Genomic DNA, 13,383 nt, shown 5'->3' on the forward strand with positions numbered 1-13,383 from the left:
TGTACACATCTGCTGGTGTGCAGGCTTACTGATACTTACCTGCATACTGTTTCATCCAGTGGAGTCCACATATAAAAAGCAGCAGAGTCTTAAGCGTTAAGCAAGCCCATTTATTTGATTAGACTGCTGCCCAATGCACAACAGACCAAAAATCACGAACACAGTATTTGTAGCAGCTTACTGCAACATACATTAGCCTGTGACTGCAATGTACTTCCATCGGGAAGGTACATCGGGGTGTCATTCAGAATGAATAGCACCAACATGTGTATCATGCTGTGCAGTAACACAAGAATTGTGTGTAAAATTCCATTTCTGTCTCTTGACCATGTTTCTGAGTCTGGTTGCTGCAGTATGATAAATGTAAACAGTGATCTGAGTATGGTTCTATTGAAATGGTATTGATTTGGTTCTGTATATATGATTCTGACCTGTTAATGTTATACTAGTGTTACCTATAACCAGAGATGGCAGCTCTAGGACCCAATCTCAGTAACAATAGTTGTACAGAGCATCTGTCACATATATAACGCACAATTAGTTTAGCCAAATATGTATGTGTGATCACAGCAAAATAGCTGACCTGTGGGGAGACAAAGTAGAAATCTGGTCTTGCAAACCTATGTATGGGACGATGATCAATTATCAAAATAAATCCAATAGTTACACCATACATTTTATTTTAAAATACATTACAAAATTTCACATTTGTTATATAATCTTTATATTGGTGCATTGTAGAGTCATAACAAAAATATATGAAAAAATCCCTGCAGAATTCATGAATTATTAAATACAGCACTATCATTTTCTCAAATAACCTGTATACAAATAAGACGGATCGATGTTTATGTTTCAGCTTTCAGATTTTCACCCATTACCAAAGAAATTTTAGCTCAAATGCCATGAGAGCTAACATTTGAATAATGTGTTCGCTAACTATTATTTGTCTGCACATCTGGTAGATTACATATGAGCTTGTGGACTTCAGTTTCCAAACATATTAATGGACATGTAAGTTTGAAGTGAACACAATGCTGCAAAGAAAGAAGTAATGACAGGAAAATAAATCCCAATCGAATTGGGATCAGTGGTCTAAACTAGCATAGCTGAGTAACAGCAACACCCTTCATTCTTAGGGAGAAATTGACTAAAACTGGTGCACTCTGAATCTGGTGCAGCAGTGCATTGCAGCCAATCAGCTTCTGACTTCCACTTGTTCAATAAAGCCTTGATAATAAAACCTAGACGCTGATTTTGTGCAGAGCTGCATCACATTTTGCACCATGCAATTTTAGGAAATAACCCCTCTAGTATCCTCAAACAGACTTGTATTGCAGAGGGAGTGAGGGTGTCCAGTTTGATCAGTGAGTACTGAGTACAATAGGTCAAACTGTGTTGCCTATTGGACTACACAGACACCCTGCACAACTGTTGTAACAGGTAAAGCTATAAAAATGAAGACTGTTGGTACAATGTTTATCCTTACTACATATCTATTTCTGTGACCTGAACTAAGCTATAAGCCCTGTCTGTCCTGCTAAAAACATTATCTACATTATGTCCTACACACCATTTTTGCAAATGTGAAAGTTCAAGGAGTTTAGGTTATGATATCTAGGTGTGGCATACACTGGTGAAACAATAAGGAAAGGGAAAAGTTGCATGCAGGGAAAGACTACGGGTATGGGCTATATGGGTAGAAACTTGTGGCCTTATAAATGAGGAACAGGGTGCCCCCACCCCCTTCCAGCAAACCAAATCAGCGTCTCCTTCACTTGTTCCTTTTTTCCCCTAGCAAACAAAGAGTGGAAAACTGGATTTATTCAGCAATCTTTAAGTTTTGCAGTCAGACACATTTAGTGAAAAATCTCTACCTCTTCTTTCCCAAGAATTCCCAGAACAATGCCTGTAACCTCTTTCACAAAGTACACTTTTGGCACCAAAAGCTTTAGCATTAAAATTAATCAATTAGAATAAGCACGGTGTTTGCCCTTCTCTATTAGCTTCCCCCTTTGCAGCACTCTATCTTCTTTGAAGGCTAGTTCTTCCCTTTGGACCACGTTACACCCATATTTAGTGTGTAACATACTTGCAAGCGGACCTCCTCTACATCCCAACTCCTCCCCAGGGGGGCTTTTCTTCTTCTGGGGCAGCTGTGACCTTTGAATTTTATGTGTCTATGCTGGGCTCTGCCCACACAACTGCACCATTCATTCACAGAGATCTGCCTCCATGGCAGACAGACTTGTAGTTCCTAATGGAACACAAGTGTTGTGATCACCACACCTCACTAGTCCATTAACACTTCCTTCAACTTAGTAACTGAAAGGAGCTGGAGAAGGAGCCTGTGTACAGCACCCTTGATCTTTTGATCATGGTTGCAATGCTTTGCAGGCTCATTTGCAAACAATTATAAATGCACATTTTTTTTGCTTCAAATTTGGGTGTAGCTATTTTTGTTTTTTTTGCAAAAGGTAGACTTAGCCTTTAAAACACTGCCAAACCTCTATTACAAAAAAAAAAAGAACATTAAAAAGTTGTTGCAGAGCTATTTAGAAAAAAAACTACAGTTGTGAGAAAAACAAAATACTTAAAAATTGAATGTATTTCTGTTTGAATGACTTCTAAAATATGACCAGAGCTTCTACTAAACAAACACCAATCAATATTTCACATGACCAGAATTTACTATAAATGGTTTCAAAAATCAAGGCCATTATTAGAAACAGTAAATCCTTGTATTTAGTAACTAAAGGATCCGATCCTTATCAGAAATTAACCCAGCAACATGTTTACTCTAGGTGCCTATTACACCTTTGCAACTATTAGATATTTTGGCACATTTCTATATACAAAGCTGTATAATTTTTGGGATGTCTGGCATTAGCCACAATTAAACTAAATACATAATTTCTTCTGTTTAGAATTGTGGTTTTGAATCATTGCCAAATTACATGACTCAACTTGCTCTGCATTTCCCAATGCAGCTTGGAATTGATTACTTCCTCAATGACCACATATGCTTCTCTGCTCCTAAGGCAGGAAAGCAGCACCATTTTTCTCCCTACAAAATTGGAAAAGACTTTGGTGTTCATTTAAACGATTGTAGTATGTTTGCAGACTGTTGTTCCTGTAGGTCGGAAGACCACCAGGGTACTCTAAACTGCACCTAAAACTGTCAGTGTTTCTTTTTTTTGAGTGTAGTAAATTCCTAGTAATGCTGCTCTATTTTCCTATCACAGGCTTATGAACAGAGATGTCACTGAATTGAAAAGATGACTGTAAATCTTATGTTGTCAACAAAGGGTTCTTTCTTACTTATATAGGTATTGTACAGGGTACCCCTACACTGCTCACTGTATGAGACTTTTTCTCAGCGAAAGGGCTATTTCACTGGTTCAGGACTAACAGGCCCAAGTGCTATACACCTGACTGGGTTCTGAGTTGATAAAGTTATTAGAAATATTTTTGTAAACAATTACACTTTTAAGAGCTTTGCTAACATTTCTTGAGATCAACTAAATATCTTTTAATCTAGCCACAATGCACATCAACATAATTCTACTGTAAAGAGCAGGTAGAAAAAAATTATTTTTTTTCCCCCACAAACAGAAAGGCAGATGAAACACACTATTAGACTTTTGATACCCGACTCATTAGCTGAAACATATGACTAATTACTCTATTTTCAAGACTTTATTATTTAAGTTCCTCTTTTTTCTTTTTAATGACCTTAACTGATTAAACCATCTGTTTATTAAAAATATGGCCATGGAAGTTCTGTATGTGTTTGTGATATAAAACTGCTTTTGTCCATGATTATGACTTTGATGAAGATCATATTACAGTTTAAAAGTCAGAAAATTCCTAAGCTGTCACACATTTTTCTCCCAACTGCATGTCATACCTTACAATAGTAACATGAGTTCTAACAATTCCTCTACTGACCTGTGAATTGACTGTGTCACTACTTACAAATCTAGTAACACACAACATCATTCTTTTACTAAAATTTAACATTGCTATTCACCAAAATACTATACATGGTACAGTAGGTAATCATGATATTGGTGCTCATGTATTATACAAATAATTATACATACGCTTGTGCTTGTTTGCAAATGTAAAAACAAAAAAGGACATCTATGCAAGATGTAGAGGCTTCAACAAAAAAATAGCAGAAATAAAAACAAACCTTCCCACACAGTTATCTATGTTACGTTAGGTACATTTTCTCTAGAAATCTGAAACAAATGTGAATATGAACTTACAGCAAAATATAAGAACAACTTCTGGAAGCAATGACAAATGACAACAAGCAACTATTACAAAATAAAACAAGGTATGAATATACATTTAATGGCTGAGATGATAACCATTGCAAGGCTTTTTGAGACAATGATACATGTCAAAGTATGGTTTAGCAGTTCTGTACTGGACTGTACTTCAGAGTAGTCAAAGAAATTGCTTCAGTAGAAAAGTTTTTTCAGTAGACAAAGGCACATCCTGGCACAGACAAGTAATATTCCATAGAAAGTCAACAAAATGATAAAGTGGTGGCAAAAATGGCTTTCACAGTAACTGTGCCTAGGGTTTTCAGCTGCCAAGGGAGGTAATTTTCCGAGTATGAAATGTTGCTTTTTTCTGATCGTGGCGTAGGCTGCGAATAGTACTGTTAATTGCTGCCACACAAGCTTTCCAATCATGGCCACAGTCTTTCAGATCAAACGATGGGTAATTCATCTGCAGGAAATCTGAAAGAAAGCATATAAATAGTATTTGAAAGGTATTTGTTATACAGTGTTTGAGGACATTAACTACAACATGAAAGAGACAAGTGTTAACACTCACAATTATTTTGACAGACCAGTCATGTATCATTGGAAGGTCTTCTATTAGTAATAAAGCATGTCTAAAAACTAAAATGCATAAAATGATGCATGCCTACAGTGACCTAAAGCTTTCAAAAGAAAAAAGTTAGTTACCAAAAAAAAAAAAAAAAAAAAAAAAAAGGAATTTTGGCTTACATAAAAATTCCATATTTGGGAGTACAGTACAAGACATAGGTTGAGTATTCATACATCATGGGTTGTAGGCGTGTTCCTTCAGGTGATTGAACACTAACAAAGTTGCCCCCCCCCCCCGTCACCTCCCCTATGGCCTTACCCCACTCCCTGAGTCCTCAGTTTTGTAGCAAGCAATGCAGAGTTAACCAAGGAATGGAAGGGAGGGTGGCCGATGGCCTGTGTCCTGTACTGTACTCCAAGATATGAAATTTACAGGTTAATTCCTCTTATCTTAATAATTGTAGAGTACAGGACACAGGTAGAGTATTTATTCACCATGGGATTTCCTTAAGTAATGAATAAAAAAAAAGGGTGGGCACCAATGAGGCAAACAGAACTTTGTCAACAAGCCCAACAACAAGGACCAGAAGACCCAACAGAGAGCTGCTTTGACAACCTTGCAGCTGAAAGCTGCATCAGCAGAAGATTGGGCATCCACTTAGTAAAACTTTAAAAAAGTATGAACAGGTGGCGGCCTTACATAACTTAGCTACAAAGGCTTGATGCTGAAATGTCCAGGAAACGCCCGCCTCTCTCATTGAATGGATGTAAAAGCATAGAGGGAGATTTCTCTTTGTATACTCTGTTGGCTCTGACTATGTCGAGACAGTGTAGAGAGATTTTCTTTTGGATGCTTAAGAGCAAGACTGCGGGCACCGAGTCAACTGGCGGGACTGCGGGCACCGAGTCGTCTGGCGGGACTGTGGGCACCGAGTCGTCTGGGAAGACTGCGGGCACCGAGTCGTCTGGCAAGACTGCGGGCACCGAGTCGTCTGGCAAGACTGCGGGCACCGAGTCGTCTGGCAAGACTGCGGGCACCGAGTCGTCTGGCAAGACTGCGGGCACCGAGTCGTCTGGCAAGACTGCGGGCACCGAGTCGTCTGGCAAGACTGCGGGCACCGAGTCGTCTGGCAAGACTGCGGGCACCGAGTCAACTGGCGGAACAGCGGGCACCGAGTCGTCTGGCAAGACTGCGGGCACCGAGTCGTCTGGCAAGATTGCGGGCACCGAGTCGTCTGGCAAGACTGCGGGCACCGAGTCAACTGGCGGAACAGCGGGCATCGAGTCAACTGGCGGAACAGCGGGCATCGAGTCAACTGGCGGAACAGCGGGCATCGAGTCAACTGGCAAGACTGCGGACACCGAGTCGTCTGGCAAGACTGCGGGCACCGAGTCGTCTGGCAAGACTGCGGGCACCGAGTCGTCTGGCAAGACTGCGGGCACCGAGTCATCTGGCAAGACTGCGGGCACCGAGTCGTCTGGCAAGACTGCGGGCACCGAGTCGTCTGGCAAGACTGCGGGCACCGAGTCAACTGGCGGAACAGCGGGCATCGAGTCAACTGGCGGAACAGCGGGCATCGAGTCAACTGGCAAGACTGCGGGCACCGAGTCGTCTGGCAAGACTGCGGGCACCGAGTCGTCTGGCAAGACTGCGGGCACCGAGTCAACTGGCGGAACAGCGGACATCGAGTCAACTGGCGGAACAGCGGGCATCGAGTCAACTGGCAAGACTGCGGGCACCGAGTCGTCTGGCAAGACTGCGGGCACCGAGTCGTCTGGCAAGACTGCGGGCACCGAGTCGTCTGGCAAGACTGCGGGCACCGAGTCGTCTGGTGGAACAGCGGGCATCGAGTCAACTGGCGGGACTGCGGGCACCGAGTCGTCTGGCAAGACTGCGGGCACCGAGTCATCTGGCAAGACTGCGGGCACCGAGTCGTCTGGCAAGACTGCGGGCACCGAGTCAACTGGCGGAACAGCGGGCATCGAGTCAACTGGCGGAACAGCGGGCATCGAGTCAACTGGCAAGACTGCGGGCACCGAGTCGTCTGGCAAGACTGCGGGCACCGAGTCGTCTGGCAAGACTGCGGGCACCGAGTCAACTGGCGGAACAGCGGACATCGAGTCAACTGGCGGAACAGCGGGCATCGAGTCAACTGGCAAGACTGCGGGCACCGAGTCGTCTGGCAAGACTGCGGGCACCGAGTCGTCTGGCAAGACTGCGGGCACCGAGTCGTCTGGCAAGACTGCGGGCACCGAGTCGTCTGGTGGAACAGCGGGCATCGAGTCAACTGGCGGGACTGCGGGCACCGAGTCGTCTGGCAAGACTGCGGGCACCGAGTCATCTGGCAAGACTGCGGGCACCGAGTCGTCTGGCAAGACTGCGGGCACCGAGTCGTCTGGCAAGACTGCGGGCACCGAGTCGTCTGGCAAGACTGCGGGCACCGAGTCGACTGGCGGAACAGCGGGCACCGAGTCGTCTGGCAAGACAGTGGACTCCGAGTCAACAGGCACGACAGTGGGCACCGGGTCATCAGGTATCGGATTGTCTGGCTCGACAGCGGGCATCGGGTCACCAGGTATGACAGCGGGCACTGGGTCACCAGGCATCAGGTCATTTGGCTTGCCAGCGGGCACCGCGTCATCTGGCAAGGCAGTGGGCACCGGGTCACCAGGTATGACAGCGGGCTCTGAGTCAATTGGCACAACAGCGGGCACTGGGTCAGGTACCGGATCATCTGGATCAACAGCGGGCATCGAGTCAACTGGCCTAATAGGATCGTCGGGCTGGATCAGTTCATCATGCTGAGTAGCGGCATCAGGCTGAATGCAGGCATCAGGCTGAGTAGAGGCTTCAGGCTGAGTAGAGGCTTCAGGCTGAGTAGAGGCTTCAGGCTGAGTAGAGGCTTCAGGCTGAAGAGAGGCATCCGGCTGAAGAGAGGCATCCGGCTGAAGAGAGGCATCCGGCTGAAGAGAGGCATCCGGCTGAAGAGAGGCATCAGGCTGAGTAGAGGCATCAGGCTGAGTAGAGGCTTCAGGCTGAGTAGAGGCTTCAGGCTGAGTAGAGGCTTCAGGCTGAGTCACGGAAGGCAGGTTCAACGGTTTGGATACTGGCAGGATGGTACTGGTTGGAAAGAATTTTCGCTTTTTTCTGGTTTTAACTACTGGAGCACTGCAAGTAAACGCAGGTCTGCAAACGAATGGAGCAGCTGGAGACAGAGAAAAACTGGAGGATGGAACAGGAGAGGGAGCAGTTGCTACAGAGGGCTTTTTTACAGGGTTAAAGGCAGGATAGGTGCAGCGAGTGGGAACAGGGTACTGACATGCGGTAGATAGCCAAGTATACTGGGCTGTAACTGGAGGAGCTGGTGGGAATACAGGAGTAGAGTTAGAAGCAGGACTGGGTTTTTGTAAGCTGACTGAGGCTGGGTGCAACAAGTCTGTCCATGTCTGCAGTACGGGTTGAACAAAGCTGAGCTTACACAAAGCCTGTCTGGTCAATGACTGCACTGCGTTTATACAATCTCTTAGTGTCTGTGGTGAACATGTGGAATAACGCTCCAGAAAGTAACCCACATCATCCTCTAATAACCACACCAGGGACTCTACCTGGTCTGCACTAAATGGTGGCAAAAATTCATCCCTGCATTCGGGGGAACCAGATGAAACCAACTCAGCACAAACCTCAATCAAAGGCTGCACCTCAGAGAACTCTGTGCCCTGATCTACTAGAACATGAGCGAGCCGTATACATTCTAGTAGTTGATCCCTGGGATACTCCTTCAGAGTTTGATAAGCATACTCCCTGTCATCAAACACTAGCAGATATAAATATACAACCTCATCCAGATCCATCCTTCCCAGCAACAAGCCAAGATGGCTTCCCTGTGCAGCCACTTCTGGTCAGGATTGGCCTTGGTGTAATGTCAGGGCTCCCAGGTGTGACCAGAGGTGTGTGGCTGCCGCAGGGAAACGCAGACCTCAGATATGTTATAAACAATATAATTTATTAACACTAACAATACAAACATAAACGCAGTGCAATACTAAAACATAACACAGTGCAAACAAACCAAACCAACCACCCACAGATAACAGTACATACAATGCAAGCGTCGTCAGGCAGGCCGGGTCAATATCAATAGGGCAGGTAGGTACAGGGGGAGCAAGCGGAGATTGGTCGGGGTCACAGGCCAGGTTCAGCAGGTAGCAAGCAGCGTAGTACAGAGGGTCAGACAGAGGGATGGTCAGGGTCACAAGCCAGGGATCAGAACAGGTAGCAAGCAGCGTGGTACAGAGGGTCAGGCAGAGGGATGGTCAGGAGCGAGCCGGGATCAGAGCAGGAGAAGTCAGCAGCGGTTCAGAAACAGGATGCAGGACAGAAACAGGATACAGGGCCCAGGACAAACACAACACCAAGGCAGAGTCTGTGGGTCTGGCCATCCCTTAAATACCCCAGCATAATCAGTTCCAGGTGTTAGCTGGCTGCAAAGTTGAGTCTCTGATTGCTGGGAGCATCCGCTGGCCAGCCCTGGTACTGCAGATCAAAAGGCAGGCGAGTCCCACCATTGCTGGCCAGTCCATTCCTGACAGAGTCCTTTAGGAGAAGGTTGTCTAGATAGCATTTTACTTGGATGCCCTGAGTTCTGAGAAGGGTAGGCAGAGGTTCTAAGACCTTTGTGAACACTCTGGGAGCAGAGAATAGATCAAAGGGCAATGAAACAAAAACTGGAAGTGATTGTTGCCTATACAAAATGCAGAAAGTGCTGAGGTGGTGAGTAGAATGGGAACATGGAGATAGGCATCTAGGATGTCCATAAATGCCATGTATTCCTTTTGGCTGAGACAGGCAATTTGAAGGAATTTGAAGGAATTTGTTGAGGGTTCTTAAATCCAGAATAGGATGAATAGTTGGGTTTTGGTACCTTGAAAAGGGTTTGAGTAAAATCCTTTCTACTTGTGGTGATGCTTGAGCACTGTTAACATAATGGATATTTTACCCTGTCCCTGATCGTGTGCTAGCTGCGACAATACAGCTGTCCTTGAGCAGTTTTAGTTGATTTGAAAGAAGAAAACAGTGGGGTGGTAGAGCTTTGCACTCTATTTTGTACCCCTTTGAGACCACCAATTAAAACACTTTTGAAACCACCAATTAAACCCATAGGTCTGGGACATACAATTGCAAGAAAAAGTATGTGAACCCCTTGGGATTACGTGGAGTTTTGCATGAATTAGGCATAAAATGTGCTCTGAACATCATCTAAGTCACAACAATAGAAGAACACAGTCTGCTGAACATAATACTACAAAAAAATTAGATGTTGCCATGGTTTAATTGCACATAACATGTAAACATTCACAGTGCAGAGAGGAAAAAGTATGTGAACCTTTGGACTTAATAACTGGTTGACCCTCCTTTGGCAGCAATAACCTGAACCAAACGTTTCCTGTAGTCGCAGATCAGACCTGCACAACGATCTGGAGTAATTTTGGACCACTCCTCTTCACAAAACTGTTTCAGTGTAGCAATATTCTTGGGATGTCTGGTCATGCCACAGCCACAGCATTTCAATCGGGTTGAGGTCAGGACTCTGACTGGGCCACTCCAGAAGGCGTATTCTGTGCTGTTGCAGCCATTGTTTTGTTGAATTACTTGTATGCTTTGGGTCATTGCCTTGTTGCATCACCCATCCTCTGCGGAGCTTCAGTTGGCGGACAAATGGTCGTACGTTTTCCTGCGAAATGTCTTGATAAACTCTGGAATTCATTTTCCCATCATTGACAACAATCCGTCCAGGCCCTGAGGCAGCAAAGCAGCCCCAAACCATGATGCTCTCTCCGCCATGTTTTACAGTGGGGATGAGGTTTTGATGTTGGTGTGCTGTGCCTTTTTTTCTCCACACATAGTGTTGTGTGTTCTTCCCAAACAACTCAATCTTGGTTTCATCTGTCCACAGTATATTTTGCCAGTAGTGCTGTGGAACATCCAGGTGCTCTTTTGCAAACTTCAAACATGCTGCAATATTCTTTTTGGACAGCAATGGCTTCCTCCGTGGTGTCCTCCCATGTACTCCATTCTTGTTTAATGTTTTCCTTATTGTAGATGTGTCAACAAAAATGTTAGCATGTTCCAGAGATTTCTGTAGGTCTTTAGCTGACACTCTGGGATTCTTCTTTACCTTATGCAGCATTCTGCGCTGTGTTCTTGCAGTCATTTTTACAGGACGACCATGCCTGGGAGAGTAGCAACAGTGCTAAACTTTCTCCATTTGTAGACAGTCTGTCTTACCATGGACACATGAACATCAAGGCTTTTGGAGATACTTTTGTAACCCTTTCCAGCTTCATGCAAGTCAACAATTCTTGATCGTAGGTCTTCTGAGAGCCCTTTTCTGCGAGACATAGTTCACATCAGACAGTGCTTCTTGAAACCAGAAAACCCAAAACAGGTGTGTGTTTTTTAAGGGCAGGACAGCTGTCAGCAACACATCCAATATCATCACACTGATTGGAGTCAAGGTTGGCTCACTCCTGGCTCCAATTAGCTCTGGGAGAAGTCATTAAGCTAGGGCCTCACATACTTTTTCCTCCCTGCACTGTGAATGTTTACATGTTATGTGCAATTAAACCATGGCAACATCTAATGTTTGTGTAGTATTATGTTCAGCAGACTGTGTTCTGATATTGTTGTAACTTAGATGACGCTTAGAGCACATTTTATGCCCAATTCATGCAAAACTCCACGTAATCCCAAGGGCTTCACATACTTTTTCTTGCAACTGTATGTGATCTAGAAAGAGGAAAACAGTAACAGATTCTTAGGGATGAGGTGTCCCTTATTTGTGAAGAATGTTTTGGAGAAGCCTTGGTAGCCTTGGTGGGCCAAGCCTTACGGTGAACGAAAGATTTTGAAATTGAAGCCTGTCTCCAAAAGTTTGGAGACCCCTGTTCTAGGGCATCTACACAGAAAAGCAGAGCCAAAGGCTATTGCTGCAATTGCTAGGTAACAGCATGATACTGAAATATAGGGTCATGTTGGCTGTTCATTTTCATAGTCTAGTAAGGTGCAGATTGACATAGTGAAATTACAGCAAGAGCTGGTTGCAGGGCGGGACCTGCAAGATAAAAGAGCCTTTAGGAGTGTCACAAACTTTCTATCTGCAGAATCTCTGAAAGAAGGAACACCTATAGGAAAAGTGATATGTTTTTTAAGACCAAGATTGCATGATCAACTACAGGAATGGCCCACTTCTTAGTTCAGTAAAGATTTGGGGGGAGAGTAAAAATTCTTTCAGGAGTGACCTAGTTTTCATAGACTGCACATTCTATCTGTTCCCGAAGTGAATGTTTTGCAAATCTCCTTGAACCCAAAAAAGGCATCGTGAGATGGAGGAGAGAGAGGTTGAAAAATGTCAAGGCTTTTGTAGACAGAGGCAATGAACATCTCAGAGTTTGTTGTTCGAAGCTCCTTCTTCAATATAGACAATCTGGGAGAGAAATCATTTTCATAAATTCCTCCAATACTGCCTCAATATTCTCTTAATTCCCTTCTGTGTCTGCATCGCCTAGGATCAGCAAAACAGGATCCAACTCAGGTTGAAAATCGGGAGTATGAGAATTCTGAAGTGGTCTTCAGGGACTGAGTTCCATAGCAATGGACCACTGCCCTAGACCTGTATAACATCCTGGTGTTTAACATTACATGTTGCACCACGTGCCAAGATGAGTGCCCATGCAGGATCCAGTAGCTGAAACCATGTTAAAATGCCATCTCTACAGCATGGGGTCTGGGTCCACCTTCCAAGGTTTTACCGATCCTGATATGCTGCCATTAGAAGACATTAGAGAAATAAAAAAAGAATAAAACTAGTTAAGCTAAGGGTGGTTTTCTGCATGAAGGAGAAAAGGTCCATCACCTTCAGACACTACCACAAAACAAAGGACTCAAGGAGTGGGGTGGGGTTATAGGGGTGGAACCCAGTGAGTGTGTACTCTGCCTCTGTACTGAACTGTAAGATAACAGGTATGCAGAGAACTGGAGACTTTGTAAACTGCACATGCTTTAAAGAGGAACTGAATGCTCTGCCCCCCCCCAAAAAACAAAACAAATGGAAGGCAGTGGGCAAAGGATTAGTCAGAATTATTGCCTGTGGTCTCTTTGTAGCTGATGTTATGAATGTGTGCTGTCTTCCTTAATACTAAGAGTTACAATTGGTCAATACTACCAATTACTCCTGTATTTACTACAGCCAAACACTTAGAATGAGTAGTTTCTCTCCAGGGCTGCAACATGCGTGCCTGGTTTAAATATCAGTCAAGCCATAGAAACAGGTGGACTCCTTATCGAAAGAGATGTATAGCTAAGTTTCTTGTTACATTTTTCCAATATGATTACATTTGTTATCTCTGTTATTAATTTATTAAATGTTACATACAGTTTGATTTTACCTACAAGTTTTTTTGAGGTCTCTCTTTGCACATCTAGAAAAAACCCCCCAAAAACAAACTCTCATGTAACCATGATAAAACAACTTCC

General features: G+C 44.3%; 1 protein-coding gene across 1 annotated transcript in view; it reads right to left on the reverse strand.

Moving 5' to 3' along the window:
* Positions 1 to 663: 663 nt before the first annotated feature.
* BEND2 (BEN domain containing 2) overlaps positions 664 to 13,383 on the reverse strand; it is a 67,497-nt gene continuing 54,777 nt past the window's right edge. Inside the window, exon 11 of the mRNA XM_089676560.1 lies at positions 664 to 4,757. Within this exon, the coding sequence (XP_089532686.1) occupies positions 4,600 to 4,757 (158 nt within the window). The 3' untranslated portion in view covers positions 664 to 4,599. The remainder of the gene's footprint in view (positions 4,758 to 13,383) is intronic.

Source organism: Staurois parvus, unplaced genomic scaffold, assembly GCF_062004578.1.
Source record: "Staurois parvus isolate SC_StPar_1 unplaced genomic scaffold, SC_StPar_1.0 ptg000172l, whole genome shotgun sequence".
Classification (NCBI taxonomy): Eukaryota; Metazoa; Chordata; class Amphibia; order Anura; family Ranidae; genus Staurois; species Staurois parvus.